At 48.4% G+C, this 20,000-nt stretch overlaps 3 protein-coding genes across 3 annotated transcripts in view; 2 read left to right on the top strand and 1 right to left on the bottom strand.

Moving 5' to 3' along the window:
* LOC135821296 (aquaporin-9-like) overlaps positions 1–3,624 on the bottom strand; it is a 15,577-nt gene extending 11,953 nt beyond the window's left edge. Inside the window, exons 1-2 of the mRNA XM_065334350.1 lie at positions 3,211–3,624; positions 831–913 (exon numbers count right to left, since the gene is read on the bottom strand). Of these exons, the coding sequence (XP_065190422.1) occupies positions 831–913; positions 3,211–3,218 (91 nt within the window). The 5' untranslated portion in view covers positions 3,219–3,624. The remainder of the gene's footprint in view (positions 1–830; positions 914–3,210) is intronic.
* Positions 3,625–5,049: 1,425 nt separating this feature from the next.
* Positions 5,050–13,783, top strand: LOC135821295 (E3 ubiquitin-protein ligase RNF19B-like). The gene is made up of 5 exons (XM_065334349.1): positions 5,050–6,453; positions 7,037–7,208; positions 8,126–8,276; positions 11,564–11,726; positions 12,207–13,783. The coding sequence occupies exons 1-5, from the start codon at positions 5,296–5,298 to the stop codon at positions 12,453–12,455; spliced, it is 1,893 nt and encodes a 630-aa protein (XP_065190421.1). The 5' UTR covers positions 5,050–5,295; the 3' UTR covers positions 12,456–13,783.
* Positions 13,784–18,094: 4,311 nt separating this feature from the next.
* The window catches only part of LOC135821294 (E3 ubiquitin-protein ligase RNF19B-like), a 6,589-nt gene continuing 4,683 nt past the window's right edge, over positions 18,095–20,000 (top strand). Inside the window, exon 1 of the mRNA XM_065334348.1 lies at positions 18,095–19,038. Within this exon, the coding sequence (XP_065190420.1) occupies positions 18,352–19,038 (687 nt within the window). The 5' untranslated portion in view covers positions 18,095–18,351. The remainder of the gene's footprint in view (positions 19,039–20,000) is intronic.

Here is a 20,000-nt window from a genome sequence, read left to right as displayed (position 1 = left end):
GACGCACGGAAAGTACCGAAAATAAAAGTACGCCGAAAATTTGGTGAAATTACAGTATACGTATCCACTATACTCATGCGGACTATGCTATGCTTCTCTTGCTCTCTGATCATGTGTGACGTCATCATTATGTGATTTGTTTCCCAATCCGCCACCATCAGGCAAATTGTGTTTTGTTCGCACGTAAAAGAGGCTTTTTAAAATTATTTTAAAAAAAAACTATACTCATGCTCGACGTACGGAAGATCATGGTATGGCCGGAAGGATAAAAAAACTGCGGCTTCCGGCGGTCCTGCTCATACATATACATGTACATGTAGCTTGCTGCAGCTATATAGCTGTGTAACTGTACAATTTTCTTGGCGCATATATCAAACGATTTATTTTACAATAAAAAAAAACTGAAGAAAAGAATAACAAAAATGTAGACAAAATGCATGATAGTGAATAGAAAACGTAAAAATGTTTGGCACCTATGCAGCTGTATAGCTGTGTACCTGTACAGTGCAATTTCAATTACAAATCTACTGCACAAAATGCTTCAAGGATTTCGACCATGCGTTCCCCCCGCCCCCCAGCGGACCAGCTACGGTAACCATGCAGAGTTTTGGCAGCTTTTTAATTTCAGCTACAAGTATATTTGGCACCAATCCAAAACTCAGAAAATAAAACGCTGATGAAAATGTTCACATCGGCAGGGTGTCCCCTTGGGGCAGGGAGGGGGTGTCCACTTTGGGCAGGGAGAGGGGGTGTCTGCTTGGGGCGGGTATCCCCTTGGGGTGGGGTCCTCCTGGCACAATACAATAAATGTACACGTATGCGGTACTCACCGGCGTTGAGTCCTGTGCTCATACGTTCAGCATCCAGCAATGCCGTGTCCTCCCGTGTGCACTGCGATCCGGCATCCACATCACTAAAGCAACACGTCAAATTTACACAAAAACATCCTGGGGATTGGAGTGCGAGAATGCAATGTTGGACCAGGAGCGCATAAATCAAATTTTGGAATTGAAGATCACTTGAATCCGATACACGTTGCATGTACAATGTAATCTGTATGTAACTGTCGCGTGGTGATGTCTAGAACATTGATACTCTTCATTAAACTCTGAAATTTCTCATAATAAGTCCCTCCATTGGCATGTGTCTGTGACTAGCCTCTCAAACCGGTCAGCGGGCATACCAGACCTAAAGTCATACAGTACATGTACACCTGATTGGTGAAAAAATAATACTGGAATATAATGAACTCATCGTGGGAGGACCAGTGCTCGTGAGGCAATTTAGAAAAATTGGCAGAATTCGGTACTTTTTCTGGTAAGTTTCACGCATGTTTGGTATGTTGATAAAGAAATGGAGCAGAATTCGAGGAACTGCCCGCCATAAGGTTTGTATGGTTCTGCCAATTTCACTGCTTTTCCAGCAGAATCTGCCACCTTTTCGAGCATAATCCGCCGGTCCCTACATCAAAACCCCTCGATATTACATAAATCAAGTATGCTCAAGATTTGCCTTGCCCCAAAAATTCGGTTGATTTTATTCGTCCTCGAAGATTAGTGTAGGCCAGAGACGGCTTGGAGAGTGTGGTGACTACAGTGTATGGTTATGATGGGTGACTACAGTGTATGGTTATGATGGATGACTACAGTGTATGGTTATGATGGATGACTACAGTGTATGGTTATGATGGGTGACTACAGTGTATGGTTATGATGGGTGACTACAGTGTATGGTTATGATGGGTGACTACAGATGTATGGTTATGATGGGTGACTACAGTGTATGGTTATGATGGGTGACTACAGTGTATGGTTATGATGGATGACTACAGTGTATGGTTATGATGGATGACTACAGTGTATGGTTATGATGGGTGACTACAGTGTATGGTTATGATGGGTGACTACAGTGTATGGTTATGATGGATGACTACAGTGTATGGTTATGATGGATGACTACAGTGTATGGTTATGATGGGTGACTACAGTGTATGGTTATGATGGATGACTACAGTGTATGGTTATGATGGATGACTACAGTGTATGGTTATGATGGGTGACTACAGATGTATGGTTATGATGGGTGACTACAGTGTATGGTTATGATGGGTGACTACAGATGTATGGTTATGATGGGTGACTACAGATGTATGGTTATGATGGGTGACTACAGATGTATGGTTATGATGGGTGACTACAGTGTAGTCTGTATATACATGTACAGTACTGAGAACCTCTCACTTGAAGGCGACCACTCGGATAAGGCGACCACCTGTACTGGAAGACCACTGAAACCAGGACCAAGGGATGCTATTTCCAGTCAAATGACCCTGGATAAGGAGACCACCTGGTAACAGAGACCACGTTTTCAAGGTCCCTTGAGCGGTCGTCTTAGACAGGTTCCACTTAGCTGTATATGTATTGAGAAATGCACACTCATAATATTATCTCTCTTATTCGGGCCTCGAAGGCGCGGGAACCTCGGCCTATCGGCCACCTTTTTTGGGTGAGTCTTAGTGGAAATATTACAACTCTTTTCGCCAATTTGTGTTGTAATAGTGACACCATACATCAGACTTCTGAGTTCTGACGCCCCTTCCTGATTGAAGTTACGTATGTGTGTATAACACGTTATTTTCGGTGTAATTTTAATTTCGGCAATTTGGGTAGAGAAACCAAGCACCTAAATTTAGATTACACCTAAAAATCGCTACAGTACATACTGTATTTAAAAAAAAGAGAGAACACAAACCTACAAATCATGTTGAAAGACAAAAAGTACATTGGACTGGGTAGGCGCTATCCACAATGCCAGTTAATAGCTGTGCTGATGAAATACATGGACTCTGCCGACCATGGGTCTCGACGTCACAGTGCCATGTATGCATGCGTATGTGAAGGGTAGGCTGGTATTTTGATATTCCTAACACACATACACACTAGTATACAGTGTGTGATGAAGATTAAAAGTTATGGGCAGTGCACTGCCCAGCATGGACCGCGGCCCGGATAACGGTGAGATACGAGAGCGCCGGCCCATGTGTGTGAAATAATGCACGTGTGTATGATGTAGTCTTTCTCCCAGCTTTGCCTTTTGAGTACAGAGTAGTAGTGAAGTGCTAGGAATCCGGAATTCATCGACATTGTGATCGTAAATTAATCACCACTCAGAAAATTTAATAGTAGAAACTTGAATGATGTAATGCATTACCTCATCATTATGTCGTCTGCACTCAGTCAGTCTGCACTCTGGACATGCGACAGCAAACAAAATCAGTGACTTCTCTGAATAGCGCTAGCGGTGCACCGGTGGCGAGAAGGCACGGGTCGAGAGGCGTCCCTGACTGTGAAAACCGGTATTCCGGTTAGTCAGCAAGTCAATTACTGAATTCGTTCGCTCAGTCAACTGTTTCACCTACAGGCTACACTACACAGGTTGACAGCCGTGCCTGGTAGGACCTGTATGTTAGGCAAGCAACAGAGTTTTGAACAGCCTCGCACCGGTACCATCCGCACAGGCCACAGCCAGCATCACAAGATTTTTCTCTAAAAATTAAAAAATTCCCTGTTTGAATGAAGCAATCGTAGCTAGCTACGCCTAGACCTACGTCTGCAGCTGAGCTAGCTAGCTAGCTCTGCATCTTTGTGGCTAGATCTACAACAAGACTATCAGAAAAATAATTATTTTAATGTCAAAGTACTGTACATGTACATGATTGTAGAGACGAATCTACTACAGTTACAGTGGCCGCTGCTATGCTGTCAGTGAGCAAAGTATTAGTTGGATGTTTGGGCGCCTTCTGTGACCTCCCTGGATCAGTTTCGAACTGTCCAACAAGTGGAAATCGCTTCAGGATACCATCGTGAAGCGGTGTGCTGAAGGACGATTTGTCCTTATCCCTCTCTGGGTGCAACGGTCGATGCTAAAACGGCCGATTCTGAGATTTGGCTCACGGACTAAGTACAGTCAAGAGTGGTTTATGTACTCTTGGTACAGTACATAGCCTGTACACGTCTGTACTACCACTACACTGTCTACAGCAGGCACTACACTGTATCATGTAGAGTCTACTATGTAGGTCTCCAGGTGTAGTCTGTACGTAGACTACGTAGGCTACATTTTTGTGTAGCGCTCCGTGCGCTGAGTGATAGAGTACTGAGTCTGTGTAGTGATACTGATACATGTAGTAATCAAAGACATCAGGGACTGGGGCATGGGGCGCCGGGCCCGGCAGGGCTTTCGTTTCAGCCTTTCACTCCTTGTGCACTCTTGCGTCTTGGCTTGATGACATTACATGGCGTGCGATTACTTCTGAGTATTTTATTATGACAGCTGTGCACATGATCTATGCGCGTGCAGCAAAAAGTAGTTTCGCAAGAAAGAAAAAAGCAGGAATCCAGAGGAATCCAGTTGGTTGTAGAAACCTGCTGTTTGTTCGTCGCACTAGCTGGCACCCGGTAGACTTTCTACCCATTTGGCTACAGTAGTGCTGTAGCCTGTACTGGGGAAAGCGTGCACTCGGCCAAGGCAAGAGGTACTAGGTCCGTTTGCACGCGCATAGCAAACAACTACAAAACTCTACTGGACGAATCCGGCATGTTGTGCGAGTGTCACCACGACACTGTTATGTCACAATAATGTGTGAGTACGATCGTGTGCTCAAGCCAAGGGTTCGGCTTGAAGTCGTTGAACTGAACGCTGAGTGTAGTGTATAGTAGTACCACTTAGTCTTTGCACGCACCAATCCATTGCGAGTGACTATTAGTATTACGGCCATTTGTATTATGAATGCAAACTGGTTGTTGCGTAAGCAGCAAGAAAAGCTAGCTGCCAAAACTCAGTGAAAGAGAGGTCGAGGAAGGATCGACCGGATCAGGAAAAGAGCCACATTCATCGAACTCATTCGAGTCGATTGACGACACAATCGTCAACGTCATTACGTTGAAGCGGATGTGCATGCGTATGCGCGTGTTCTGTGCACGAGATAAAAATCAATCCAGATAGTGAAACACTGTAGTCTAGATCTATACTATAGAGTAGTGCTGCATAGTGTAGTGATCAGGACAAGGCGCGGACGCTGCGTGGCGAACTGGCTCCTACAACATCGAGTGGTTTGTGAACGGTCTGAGCGACTCGGTGTGGCGGTGCTGGTTTCGACTGACGGTCTATCATTACATTAGGCTTGCCGCACCCGAAGACGAGAAGCCCTCGGTGAATCCAGCTGGCAGTGTGCTGAAACAAACAAGTAATAGTTAGCTAAATATTTTGCGAGCGACAGGCAGCTGTAGTTCCACAATGTCTTCCTCGCTGGAGCTACACGAAGCGCATGGCTGTGCGATGCGGGGAGAGCTCTACGAGCGGCAGCAGTGCAGCGTCGGCAGCGCTGGCTTGGCGGAGACGACCAATAGCGAAGGCAGCGGCAGCGCCAATACTCGCCACTCAGTACTACTGGAGCGCAGCGCTAGCGGGCCTTCATCGCCGCAACGCAATAGCGACGCCGAAATGGTATTTCCGAAATCTTCTGAGGGTCTCAACGCTGGACTTGGAACGGATAATAATGAAGACAGCAGCACCAGCGCAGCAGCGCTGAAGCCACGTGGCTGGCGTAGGATATTTCCAAATCGTTTTCGCTCTGGACGTCGGAAACCAGACGCCAGCAGTAGTATTGGCTCTGCCAGTATGACAAAGGCCAAGGCGACGGCAGCATCAGCATCAGCGCCAGCATCAGTTGGTAGTAGTGCTAGTAGTAGTAGCAGTGGACAGCAGCAGGTGGATGGAGTGGCCACGACGAGCAGCAACAGCAGCAACAGCAGCAAAGGTCGCTGGTCGCTGGGGGGCACTGGGGGTCGCCGTAGCAGACGCTGGTGGCAAAACGCGGCGGGTAGCATGGGAGCTGCTGTTGCCGTGGCACCGGCTCTCAATCACGTCCAGCTATCCACCTCTACTCCCCAACAGCAGCAGCAGCAGCAGCGAAGACGGCAGTTTTCGACGTCGTCGGTGGATATCGATTTCAACACTGCGACGCCTTGCAGCGGCGACGACGAGCTGAACGCGAGCGAGCGCACTTGCCCCGTATGCTACGAGCTGCTTGCGGCGGAGGAATTCCCGACCATGACACTGGCGTGTACACATCGCACGTGTCGCTCGTGTATTGAGATGTACTTCAAGCAGGAGATTATGGAGTCCAGAACAGGATTGAAGTGTCCGCAGTGTGAAAACGAGTACGCAGCTCACGACATCACCAGAATCCTGTCGCAAAGCGAGAGTCCTGAGCTTGTGGACAGATACCTTGAGTTTACGCTGCGTCGCTCTCTGGTCAGCGTACCAGATATGCGCTGGTGTCCAGCTCCGGATTGTGGCTACGGTGTGATCGCTAGCAACTGTGCAAGCTGTCCAAAGTTGACGTGCAAGCGACCGGAGTGCGGAACGGAGTTTTGCTACCATTGCCAAACGGTGAGTGAGCGGATATGTATATGCATGTGAGCGGGAGAGAGAGAGAGAGAGAGAGAGAGAGAGAGAGAGAGAGAGAGGGAGAGGGAGAGGGAGAGAGAGAGAGAGAGAGAGAGAGAGAGAGAGAGAGAGAGAGAGAGAGAGAGAGAGAGAGAGAGAGAGAGAGAGAGAGAGAGGGAGAGAGAGAGAGAGAGAGAGAGAGAGAGAGAGAGAGAGAGAGAGAGAGGGTCCACACGCGTACAGTAGAATGCCGATTATCCGCACGCCAACTACAGTATAACACATTATTTTCGGTGTAACTTAAATTTCAGTAATTTTGGTGGAGAAACCAGGCACCTAAATCTAGATTACACCTAAACGGCACTGGAGTATGAACTGTAGGTGAAAGGCATGCTGGTCACCTAATTCTACATTACACCTGAAACCTGGCAGGTCCCTGATACCGAAATTTCACTACACCTAAAACTACATGTTATGCAGTATCCGAAAGATCAATTACTAGTATCCGAAATGGCTGTGTGTCTGTGCGTGCGTGTGTGTGTGCACGTGTGTCTGTGTCTGTGTATGTGCATGTGTGTATATCCAGGAGTGGCATCCCCACGAAACATGCGGTGATGCGTACCGTCGTCGTATGACCGAGAACCCCACCAGCATGTTTACCATCGACCTGACGGCCGCCGATGACGAGAGCACAGGTGGGGCGCAGGCTGGCGGAGCAGGGGGAGGACGTGGCAGGAGGAAGGCGCACGGCGATAAAGGTGCGTTCTTTTGACTCTGTGTGGGTGGGTGTATATTTGTGTTGATGTGTGCCCATGTGTTTGTTTGTGGGTGTGTATATGCTTCATCAGCCTTGCAAGCTGTTGAATGGTGTAATCCCAGCACAAGTCTATCATCGCTTCCGCGATGGGCATGTCTGAGGTCTGAGGTATATGCTTGTGCGTGCGCGGGTGACTGGGTGCGTGAGAACAGGAATGCTTGGGTAGGGGGAGTGTTTACCTACGGTATTAACTGAACATTGCCAGTTTGAGTGGAGTGGCACACCGTCTTGAGCCGCTTTGTCGAAGATGGGATGGCTGCAATAGAGTCCAAAGGTACTCCCGCTTGCATCCCTGGAAAATATAGATTATAAGGTCAATTCTGGGCTATTCAAGTGTGCATTCCTGAATGTTTGTTTGTCCCTGTCCCTGTCCCTGTTATCTCACGTACCCTACCAAAGTGCTCAAACTGACAAGTCCGTGAGCTCTGCGTAACGCAAACAGCAAAGGCACTACCCCACGCGAGAGTGTCCAACTACATGCAGTGCAATACACAAAGGCACACGATGAAAACCTTGGACAAATTCCGTTGTGACTCGCAGTTTCATGGCTGAACCAATCACCAGACAACCATGATTGGTTCAGCCATGAAACTCTGTGTCTCAACGGAATTTGCCAAGGTTTTCATTGTGTGCCTTTGTGTACGCCGCTCTGCCTGAGTCAGGTATTGAGCACTTTCGCAGAGCCTAAGCCTGCTGCCTCTGTGCAACTACCGCAATAGTTACCTTTCTCACCTTTCTCAATTTCTTTGTCTGTGTGTGTGTGTCTCTCTGCCTCTGTGTGTCTGGCTGTCGCTGTATGTCTCTCTGCCTCTCCCCGCCTCTCTGTGTGCCCCTTTCTCCGTGCTCCTACGTCATCAGAGCAACTAGTGGTGCTAAAACCATGCCCTCGTTGTCGCAGCAAGATCATGAAAGCCAACGACGGCTCTTGTAATCACATTACCTGCTCCGTGTGTGGCTGTGATTTCTGCTGGCTGTGTCTGCGGGAGATTGATGACCTGCACTTTCTGAGGTAGGGCTTCATACGCTGTTGTTGTGATCGTTGGGAAATATGTTAGGCACGAGAACATTATTTTATATTATTAATATTTTATCTAATTTTACTAGGGTGTTCCCCACAGACCCATGGTCTTTTTACGGGAGCCCCTTGAACATGTTGCTGTGATCATTAGGAAACTGGAAATTGCTGAACGGTATCTCCTGGGATGGCAGCTACACCATGGCTCAGTGATTGGAGCATCGCTGGCCTCAATTGAAGATCCCTGGTTCGAGTCCTGGTGGTGACAGGTTATACGCTCTTCAGACTTTCTCCCTCTTCAATCCCTCAACTAATCATTTATTATGACAATTGGTCTGCAATAGGATGAATTTAAGGGGTGTGATCTAGGCCGAATTGGGTATGGCAGTGTAGTCCTGGGATCTTGGAGAGAATTGTCATCGTTTAAAAAGAATTTTATCTTTATTCTCACGATGGCCATGGCCAGCAAGAGAGATAGAAGTAGGCGCTGAAGGCGTTTTTTCAAAACCAGAAATATTCGTATTTCTTTCTGATATCCGATTCAGGTAGGTTCAGGAAGACTCCACAGAAAATTTGAAGCAAAATGAATAACATGGCACAGCGATATGTCTGGTTTGTCACACCATGGACACCCCGTAGTCAAGGAAGGACGCTGTTGCCTCATGCAGATAGGCAATGCCAGCTCCATTGAAGAAAACGACATAGTTTCTGCTGCCACTGTACTCACAAAGCGGAGACTCGGCCGAGTGTGTCGCGCGCAACAAATACTAGACCTACAGTGCGTGCACTAACATGACAGGCCATGTGGCTACTAGTGCTTGATGTCGGAAAGATTTGAAATCTGCCATACAACCAGCTGGCTCGTCGTCATGCTCCTCCTGTACTGAATTTACTCCTTTTTGTACTCTACATTCTAATGTATCTTCTACCTCTTCTCCTCTACGAACATACTTTCTCATTTTCCATACTTACTTAGGAGACTCCCTTCGATAGGCATCTATTTGCCTCTGGAGGATCCGTGAAAAAAAAATCAATCAAAAAAATCAAAATCAAATCCTCAAAAGTGTTGGTGGCCGAATAAACGAGGCGGTTGATTCAGCTATGACTTGATGAACTGCTCCAGGAAGGTTGCTGGCGCCAATCCTAGCACATTCGAAATGAGTTTCTTCCCATTTTTCAGGATACCATCAGATTGGCCAGCCAGGCCAACGATATACTAGTAGTGGAGACCACAGGAGACAAATTATTGAGTGCTGCCGCTTGCTTGGACTAGTCGCGCTTTTCAACTCCACAAGCATCTGGGAAAGAAGGCCGTGAGATGGCAGTCTTTCCGTAGACATGCCAACCATTGTCAGAATGGTGTTGATCACTTTTCTTATATTGAAAATGCCGACACTTTGCTCTCGAGCTGCGCAGCTGGAGATAGCAGCACTGTTGCACTGCTGGCAAGTACTTGCTGCCGTCAGCCATCGTCTCAAAACTGAATGGTGCTGCTGCTATCGATGGTGTCTGCTTGCAGAGAGGTAATTTCCTTTTCTGGAGGGCAACATTTTCTTCGGGTGAAGCTGTAAAGCGAGAAGACAGCGCATCATCAACTTTATCTTGTCGTTCAGCCACAGAAGCATCAGCTTTGGTTTTGAGCTGAATTGGTCTCCAATGTCGAAGCCGGTTTTGCAGAGCCTGTCGACTTTCCTTAGATTCTGCTGTCACACTTTCAAGCTCTTCCTCCAAGCCTTGTGACTGCCTCTCTCTTCGACCGATCTCCTTGCGAGCATTGCAAAGCTGACTTCGGTAATCTTTAAGCAACGCTTCCGTTTCATCCACGTTTGCGTTCAGGCCAGCAACTTCATCTGCAAGTTCGACGTTTTCCAGGAAACACAGGGTCACCGCTGCGGACATAACCTGACTCCGAGCTGGAGCTTGCAGATGCTCTGAAGCTGGAGGTGGCACAGGTGCGACTTCCACTGGTGGCAGTGGCGGTGATGGTGGAGTGGGGTTACCGTGTAGCGAGGAACGAGCAGACAGAAATGCCGCTGCCGAACCTTTTCCAGTTTGTTGATTTCTTGTTTTGTTTTAGTGTCCGCGACTCGACAAAAGCGGCTATTCAAGGTCTTCACAGACGTACTTGGTCCATCTTGCGGAAAGAAATGAAAAGTTATCAAATCTAGAACATCGTCAGTAAATGTTTGAGCCTAATGAAACCTCACCAACTCCAGCATGAGTCCTTTTGTGCAGTGGTTGGATTCTCGGACATCGTCGCCAATGCTTTTCTCGGCTGCTGGAAGCCACGTGCTGCTGACGATTTGTTCTGAGCAGGCAGCTTTGACGTCAGCTGTCTTGGTCCTGTCGCCAGGGTACAAGTACTAGTATAATTATGCTGTCCTCCTCATCTCTGCCGGGAGAGGACGCCAGGACGGAGTAGGCTCCGGTGATCAGCACCGCACTTGGACGGTTTAGTGCATTATGGCGAAACTCTGAGCAGCCGGCACGTCTTGTGTAGCCGGGGCAGTGTTAGGTCACTCTGCCACGACGCTTTCTATCCATTTTATTTTTTTAACTCAATCTCGTAGCATGTGCATGCAACGCTGATATGGAGAGCAACCCCAGAGATGACGGCGATACCCAGCCATGGCAAAAATATGAAAAAGCAAGAAAAAAGTGGAAAGAAAGGAGCAGAAAGGAAAAGGAAAGCAAAGCTCGGCCATTAAGTGAGCTTAGCTGCTATGTGATTGAATGTGTTGCAATCTATTTGGGATGCCTTGTGGGGAGCGGTGACATTATGCCTCAGATTTGTAAAACGCATTGACTTGCCTCTCTATCTCTCAGTACCATACATATTATAATTATGATTATTTTGGCCAGACAAACCTACTCATTCAAGCAAGCTTCGCTACCTTGTCATTGGGAAGAAATTCCCGTTTGGATTTTGCGAAGTAAAACAAAGTCGAAAAAAGAAAGAAAAAAAGTGCAAGAATGAATTCGGATGGAGAGCCAAGGATAAATTTATAGAAAATAAAAAGGACCAGGGAACTACAAGTTACGCTAAAAATGTGAGATGATGTTATTCGCACAATCTTCTTTCGGCATTCACACGAATTGACTGGAGCTGTTGTTGCATGTGTGTGTGCATGTGTGTGTGTGCGCGTGCATGTGTGTGTATGTATGTGCACGCACATTTGCATGTGTGTGTGTGTGTGTGTGTGTGTGTGTGTGTGTGTGTGTATGTATGTGTGTGTGTGTGTGTGCACGCACATTTACATGTGTGTGTTGACGTTTCCCAGTCCGTCCGGCTGTACTTTCTGGGGCAAGAGCACGTGGAGCAGAAAGCGCACCATCGTCACCCAGCTGCTGGCCATCCTCGGAGCGCCGCTTGGCTTTGCCGGCGTTGTCATAGTGATACCGCCGCTCGTCTTCATCGGCCTACCGGCTTACTTCGTCGACTATGTAAGTGCAATTCACGCACAACGGAGGCGAAAGGCTGCGTAGCTGTACCTTTTAGTTTCACGCATTTCAGCGATTATCAGACACAGCGGCATTTGGCATTTGTATTTCATATTTTTAATTCATCCTTCACTCGTCTGAGGTCGGAAACTTGCAATCGGGCTGGCGACCAGAAGTTCGCCAGCTGGTGATCACAGAGATGCGAATCTATTCCGTGAAAAAGTGAAAAGAGACCTTGGTAGCTTTGCACAATACTGGAAATCAACAGACTTTGGCCAATCTCGAAATGAAACTTTTGGCCGTGGTCAAACTTTGGCCGATTGGGGTTCAATCTAGCATGTTTTGCCTCTATGACAAACTTTGGTCTGCGATTTTCTTTTCTTCCGCGTAGCGAGGGATCCGGATAATCGAGGACCGGATAAGCGAGGCCTTACTGTATTTCTCTTCTCCTTCTGTGACTGGTGTGGCTCTGTGTGTTGCTAGGCGAACAAGCAGACGTACAAGTCGTCTGTGCACAAGTTTCTGGCAGTGTCCGGCTCCCTACTGGGCGGTGTCCTCCTGGCACCCGTCATCACCGCACTGAGCCTTCTGATATTCCTTCCGCTTACCATCTTCTTCGCCTACGCTGTCATACCGTACGAGATGTTTAAGCAGATCTTCCCCTGCTACAAGCGCAATCTGTCGCCGGACCGCTTTGGAGTCGACATCGATGAGGTGGACTCGGCGGTTTAAGCGTGCCGGTTGACGAGGGCCTGCACTGCGCCGCGCTACGAGGGTGTGTGTGTGTGTTGGGGGGGGGGGGGGGGTGCGTGTTTGTTTGTGTGGTTGGTGGGTATGTTTGTGTGTGGGTTTGTGTGCATGTGTGTTTGTGTTGTGTGCGTGTGTTTGTGTGTGTGTGTGTGTGTGTGTGTGTGTGTGTGTGTGTGTGTGTGTGTGTGTGTGTGTGTACGTATTCTACATACTGTAGTACTTCTCGTACACGCTGGTCACGTTATGCGCGATATATCCCGTTTGTTACTGGCTTGCGTTCGTTGTAATTATCATTATTTGCTTTTTGTGTTTGTGCAACTTTTAGTGTGCCGGTTATCCTTGATGTACTGTAATGTTTTTTTTTATTCTTCAAAAATGACGTCCTGGCTTGCAAGTACTCATATGGTGTGCCTGCAAGTAAGGCGTGTCTCTTGATCAGTTTACCAACATCAGTGTATATTTATGCGGCAACAACGCAAGGCGGCGTTGGACGTATTTCCGCCTGTGGGGCCACGTTCAGCCTCTGAATATCTGGCTTCCTATTCTGCTTTTTGTTGTTGTTGTTGTTGTTGTTGTTGTGCCTGTGAGGTTTTCGACTAACTGTATGTGCCCGTTGTATGGTGTGCCTTGGCTTGTCATTGCACTTGCCATCCCGGCACACAATCCCAGTGCTGATTTCATGTTGTATTCCCCAAGCGCTCGCTCGCCCGCAGTAACGAACTAATGCCCGCAGTAGGAACAGAACAACAGCTCGCCCCTAGCAACAGCACGAGCGGAGGTAGCAGCAGCAGCACCAGCAGCAGCGGAGACAGCGAAGCAGCGTCCTTCCCTGGCCATTTTCAGAATACGACGTCTATTATAAGTGCCTTGCTGCTCAAGGTGCAGTCGATTCCGACATTTCAAGATGCAGTGTTGGTTGCAGTACGTCTGTGTCTACCGTCCAATGTGTCTGTGTCTACCGTCCAATGCGTCTGCGTCTGCTATCCAATACGTCTCTGTATATTGTCCATCACGTCTGAAGTTAAATCCTGCGCTTACGATACCTTCATTGCAGCCGTGATCGTGCAATTTGAATCAAGATTGCACGCATTCCCATAATTATATTAGTGACAGCGGCATTATTATTACCCTATAATGTGATATCCTTTTCACGATCCTTTCATGCTCGTGATTGTTAGAGAGAGAGCGTGTTCGGGGCCGTACTGTGTACGTTTTGTGTATTTTCGACGTTCTTTATAATAGTCATTGTATATGTGTGCCTTTGCATCTGTGCTTCGAAAACATGTTTGACAGAAAGCATTGAAAATTGATTACTATTGTGTGTGCGTGTATGTGTGTGTGTGTGTGCGTGCGTGCGTGCGTGTGTGTGTGTGTGTGTGTGCGTGTACGCATGATGGAGCGTGCTTGTGTGTGTGGGGGGGGGGGGTCAGATCTAACAAGATTGAAATAGCTAGACGGGTTCAGATGCACGATTTTCGGAACTGCACCTAGCCAGTTTCGTGCATGACACCGTTGTCGACCGGCAATTATGCCTTTAAAATTTAGCATGCGAAATGGTGTTAAAATCCCACCTGGAAAAAAGGGACTAGTATAATGCCAGCCATAATGCTAGCATTACCCGCCCATGCCAACAACGTTACAGGTGGTCCCTAAAGAAAGGTCTCCACACAACGTTACAGGTGGTCGCTAAAGAAAGGTCTACAGATGAAGGTGGATTCAAGGGGCGGGTGCCTTTCACAGCACGTTAGTTGTCTTTCAAAGCGATACCACCCTAGGGCCTGACTCGCTATCAGGCATAGCTTCCGTTACGGGAATAATAAACACAATGAATATATTTTCACAAGCACTGGTTTCAGCATGAGTGTAAGTTATACTGCTATATTGGTACTTGTTTGCGTACTTGTTTGCACTCATATCTTGGAATAACAAGTTTCCTGGTTTCCTACCCCCCCCCCCCTCCTCTCTTTCCTACCCTTAGAGTTCTTGCTCTCCTGCTCCCCTCCCCGCCCTTCCACTCCCCATTTTGTTTCCTTTGGTGCACATGTGCAGCTGTGATGCCGAGACCCTTGGTCGGCTGAGCTTCACAGGTCCCACCCACTCCGTCCTGCTGGATATGTACCATTGTGTCGAGTTCTTCTCCTCATTTTAGTTCATCACCCAGTGAGTGTTCAATAGTAAAAAAAAAAATTAAAAAAAAGTTCCTTTCCTCGTACATGTAGATCTACTGCGAAGTCAGTCCTGCTCGTAATGGATTGACGGACTAGTCGTTATCGTGTGTGTATGTGTGTGTGTGTGTGTGTGTGTGTGTGTGTGTGTGTGTGTGTGTGTGTGTGTGTGTGTGTGTGTGTGTGTGTGTGTGTGTGTGTGTGTGTGTGTGTGTGTGTGTGTGTGTGTGTGTGTGTGTGTGTGTGTGTGTGTGTGTGTGTGTGTGTGTGTGTGTGTGTGTGTGTGTGTGTGTGTGTGTGTGTGTGTGTGTGTGTGTGTGTGTGTGTGTGTGTGTGTGTGTGTGTGTGTGTGTGTGTGTGTGTGTGTGTGTGTGTGTGTGTGTGTGTGTGTGTGTGTGTGTGTGTGTGTGTGTGTGTGTGTGTGTGTGTGTGTGTGTGTGTGTGTGTGTGTGTGTGTGTGTGTGTGTGTGTGTGTGTGTGTGTGTGTGTGTGTGTGTGTGTGTGTGTGTGTGTGTGTGTGTGTGTGTGTGTGTGTGTGTGTGTGTGTGTGTGTGTGTGTGTGTGTGTGTGTGTGTGTGTGTGTGTGTGTGTGTGTGTGTGTGTGTGTGTGTGTGTGTGTGTGTGTGTGTGTGTGTGTGTGTGTGTGTGTGTGTGTGTGTGTGTGTGTGTGTGTGTGTGTGTGTGTGTGTGTGTGTGTGTGTGTGTGTGTGTGTGTGTGTGTGTGTGTGTGTGTGTGTGTGTGTGTGTGTGTGTGTGTGTGTGTGTGTGTGTGTGTGTGTGTGTGTGTGTGTGTGTGTGTGTGTGTGTGTGTGTGTGTGTGTGTGTGTGTGTGTGTGTGTGTGTGTGTGTGTGTGTGTGTGTGTGTGTGTGTGTGTGTGTGTGTGTGTGTGTGTGTGTGTGTGTGTGTGTGTGTGTGTGTGTGTGTGTGTGTGTGTGTGTGTGTGTGTGTGTGTGTGTGTGTGTGTGTGTGTGTGTGTGTGTGTGTGTGTGTGTGTGTGTGTGTGTGTGTGTGTGTGTGTGTGTGTGTGTGTGTGTGTGTGTGTGTGTGTGTGTGTGTGTGTGTGTGTGTGTGTGTGTGTGTGTGTGTGTGTGTGTGTGTGTGTGTGTGTGTGTGTGTGTGTGTGTGTGTGTGTGTGTGTGTGTGTGTGTGTGTGTGTGTGTGTGTGTGTGTGTGTGTGTGTGTGTGTGTGTGTGTGTGTGTGTGTGTGTGTGTGTGTGTGTGTGTGTGTGTGTGTGTGTGTGTGTGTGTGTGTGTGTGTGTGTGTGTGTGTGTGTGTGTGTGTGTGTGTGTGTGTGTGTGTGTGTGTGTGTGTGTGTGTGTGTGTGTGTGTGTGTGTGTGTGTGTGTGTGTGTGTGTGTGTGTGTGTGTGTGTGTGTGTGTGTGTGTGTGTGTGTGTGTGTGTGTGTGTGTGTGTGTGTGTGTGTGTGTGTGTGTGTGTGTGTGTGTGTGTGTGTGTGTGTGTGTGTGTGTGTGTGTGTGTGTGTGTGTGTGTGTGTGTGTGTGTGTGTGTGTGTGTGTGTGTGTGTGTGTGTGTGTGTGTGTGTGTGTGTGTGTGTGTGTGTGTGTGTGTGTGTGTGTGTGTGTGTGTGTGTGTGTGTGTGTGTGTGTGTGTGTGTGTGTGTGTGTGTGTGTGTGTGTGTGTGTGTGTGTGTGTGTGTGTGTGTGTGTGTGTGTGTGTGTGTGTGTGTGTGTGTGTGTGTGTGTGTGTGTGTGTGTGTGTGTGTGTGTGTGTGTGTGTGTGTGTGTGTGTGTGTGTGTGTGTGTGTGTGTGTGTGTGTGTGTGTGTGTGTGTGTGTGTGTGTGTGTGTGTGTGTGTGTGTGTGTGTGTGTGTGTGTGTGTGTGTGTGTGTGTGTGTGTGTGTGTGTGTGTGTGTGTGTGTGTGTGTGTGTGTGTGTGTGTGTGTGTGTGTGTGTGTGTGTGTGTGTGTGTGTGTGTGTGTGTGTGTGTGTGTGTGTGTGTGTGTGTGTGTGTGTGTGTGTGTGTGTGTGTGTGTGTGTGTGTGTGTGTGTGTGTGTGTGTGTGTGTGTGTGTGTGTGTGTGTGTGTGTGTGTGTGTGTGTGTGTGTGTGTGTGTGTGTGTGTGTGTGTGTGTGTGTGTGTGTGTGTGTGTGTGTGTGTGTGTGTGTGTGTGTGTGTGTGTGTGTGTGTGTGTGTGTGTGTGTGTGTGTGTGTGTGTGTGTGTGTGTGTGTGTGTGTGTGTGTGTGTGTGTGTGTGTGTGTGTGTGTGTGTGTGTGTGTGTGTGTGTGTGTGTGTGTGTGTGTGTGTGTGTGTGTGTGTGTGTGTGTGTGTGTGTGTGTGTGTGTGTGTGTGTGTGTGTGTGTGTGTGTGTGTGTGTGTGTGTGTGTTCTCTGCTCTGGTGGAGGACGGTTGTACTTTTTCGGGCTCTTGTTTCTGGCCTCCGTCCGTGCTTGTTCTCGCCGTTGTGGACGGCCTGGGGTGTCCCCAGCCGTCCAGGCCAACAGTGCCTGAGGTGGGGTATTCACCGACAGGAGACTTGGTCGGATAGTTACGATGCCGACACTCTCCTCGTCGCCCCCACCTCGGAGTCCTTCGCGAGGCTTTGCAAGCCCGCGAGTGGAGCAAACTACCGCACGAAGACGACGACTTGGAATGACTCTGAGCGTTGGCTCATGGAATGTTCGCTCTGTTGTGGAGAGTGATGGACCACTTCTAGCGGCAGCCGTGAGAGGAATCGTTTCCGATGCCGGCGATGGTAAGCCAGATCCATAGCTGCTGGAGATGGCTCTCTCGAACATGGTCCCGCTCGTCGTTCTATATTGTCGGCCCCGTAAGGGGACACGTGACCGTAATGGCAGTGTTTACCAGGACCAGGACCAGGTGTGTGTGTGTGCGTGTGCGAGTGTGTGTGCGTGTGTGTGTGTGTGTGTGTGTGCGTGTGTGTGTGTGTGTGAGTGTGTCTGTAAGACTTACCACCACCAGCATCTGCACTGCACTAATGTCCAGCAAACACGACGCCCATTGACTTTATGACAGTTCTGCATGATCTACTGACTGGCCACAGAACAGAGCGTGAGAAGTGAGAGGTGGGAATCAACAATGTAAAACATACAGCAGGCTCCACGAATCAACAATGTAAAACATACAGCAGGCTCCACTCCCCAAATAGAACTGGTGCAGTTAGCACACACCAATACAAGACCAGACCATCAGCTCAGCGTCTGCCAAGAAACAATTCTGGGAACTGATCAGCGTCTGGGAAGGTCTGGCACAGCCGACAGGCGATGACTCATTGAGGTTTAGCAACATGTCACCATGCGCTGGAAGGGGATAGGTCACTGCAGTACAATCATGACGTCATGCAGGTACATGACTGTACGGTCTGTACTCAGACTGTAGACCTACCGTACGTCGATGTAGGTGCTGTCCGAAACACTTCGGCAGGCCGATGCCGACTGTCGTCCAGTCATTTTCGTCCTTCGGAAGTACAAGTAGCTTGACTGAGCTTGCAGCTCAAGGCTGGCGTAGCGGCCGCAGCGGGAGGTTTGTTTACTCCATAGTCTATACCAGTCGGTAATAAATAATAAAAGGTAATAACCATCTCTCGGAGACCAGTCATTAGTTTTGGTAGCAGCAGCGGGATTATTTTTCCATCTCCGTGGTGGCCTTGAGACTGCTGAAGAATATCAAGTTATTCTGAGAGAAAGTCCTTGACGTTTTCATAGCCAGAATATAGGCCGATAATTTCTAGCCATGCCTCGGTGTGCACAGAGTGGTGGCGCAGGGGCCGAGGGGGTCACAGCTTCGAAGCCGAACGCGCAGGGTGGTCGGCGAAGGTTGCGTGACATTTTTCGTCGGGGCCGCAAGCAACAAGCTGCCAGCACACTCGATGAGACAGTGACGACCAATGAAGACCCTCTTATAAGCAGCAGCAGCAACAGCAGCACGACACTGGAGCAGGATTCGCTAGTGGACAGCAGAGACAATCAAAAGGCGTATTGTGATGATGAGGTGGACAACAATGGAGCCACTCCTCCGGCTACCGAACGCTCGTGTCCCGTTTGCTGTGCGGTGTTGGCGGCTGATGACTTCCCGGCCATGACACTCGCATGCACACACAGTACGTGTCGCTCGTGTCTTGAGACGTATTTCAAGCAGGAGATTATGGAGTCTAGAACAGGATTGAAATGTCCGCAGTGTGAAAACGAGTACGAAGCTCATGACATCACCAGAATCCTGTCACAAAGTGAGAATCCAGTGCTGGTGGACAGATACCTTGAGTTTACGCTACGTCGTTCACTGGCGAGTATGCCTGACATTCGCTGGTGTCCCGCACCCGATTGTGGCTATGGTGTGATCGCTAACAACTGTGCAAGCTGTCCAAAGTTAACGTGCAAGCGACCAGAGTGCGGGAAAACATTCTGCTACTTATGTGAAACGGTAAGGGATGAAAATTCTTTCTGAGAAAGCATGCATCAATGACATAGCCACATAGTGACATAATGGTCGTGACCGTTAAAGGGGAAGTTAAGCCTAAAATCAAATTTTCACCAGTTGTAGTCTTCGGGGTACTGAGTCGAATAGTCTTGGTCCGAGGAAGCTGAGACACTCCCTTCCTCCTGTATTCCCAATCGAACTCGCGCACTTCCACCGAAACTGGGTGACTGCGCCTACTAGATGGGGATTTGTATACAAAATGTCACTAAAAGCGCCATTTCGTTCTTATAAAAACCCGGATGACCGCGATTGGCCCATATGTTGTAGGTTTTTGGACGCTGTGTCAACTGGTTGTGATTCGAAAAGGCTGCGATGCAGCGTTCGGCTCTTATGCCCAATCGAACATGGCTGAACAAGCGGTCCCATGCTCCTCCGTGCACCAGTCCCCTGGTCACCGCGCCAGCAGGCGACAAATTTCATACCAAGGTTCAACTCAAAGGTTCAACTTGAGTGACAGAAACTCGCTCGAACATGCTGTAAGTTGTAGCCTGCAGGCACGGTGACCAGGTGACTGGTGAATGCACGAGCACGTGACCGCTTGTTCAACCATGTTCGATTGGGAATAAGGGGCGAACGCTACATCGCAGCCTTTTTGGACCAAAACCCGTCGACTCAGCGTCCAAAAGACTACAACACATGGGCCAATCGCGGTCGCCCGTGCTTTTATAAGAACGACATGGCGCTCTTTAGTGACACTTTGCATATAAATCCCCATATAGTAGGGCGCAGTCACCCAGTTTCGGTGGAAGTGCACGATTTCGATTCGGAATAACGGAGGAAGGGAGAGTCTCAGCTCCCTCGGACCAAGACCATTCGATTCAGCACCCCGAAGACTAAAACTGGTGAAAATTTGATTTTTGCCTTAACTTCCCCTTTAAATAGTTCTTTTGTAAACGGCTGTGAAT

The sequence above is a fragment of the Sycon ciliatum genome, chromosome 7 (genome assembly GCF_964019385.1).
Source record: "Sycon ciliatum chromosome 7, ocSycCili1.1, whole genome shotgun sequence".
Taxonomy (NCBI): domain Eukaryota; kingdom Metazoa; phylum Porifera; class Calcarea; order Leucosolenida; family Sycettidae; genus Sycon; species Sycon ciliatum.
Note: the sequence above shows the minus strand (reverse complement) of the source record. Positions and strands in the feature narration are given on the sequence as shown.

Bases quoted from the DNA above. Each gene is read 5' to 3' on its own strand.
- LOC135821295 (XM_065334349.1), top strand. From the start codon at position 5,296: ATGTCTTCCTCGCTGGAGCTACACGAAGCGCATGGCTGTGCGATGCGG. The intron at 7,209-8,125 runs GTGCGTTCTTTT...CTACGTCATCAG, and splicing joins GAAGGCGCACGGCGATAAAG to AGCAACTAGTGGTGCTAAAA. The intron at 11,727-12,206 runs GTAAGTGCAATT...GTGTGTTGCTAG, and splicing joins CGGCTTACTTCGTCGACTAT to GCGAACAAGCAGACGTACAA.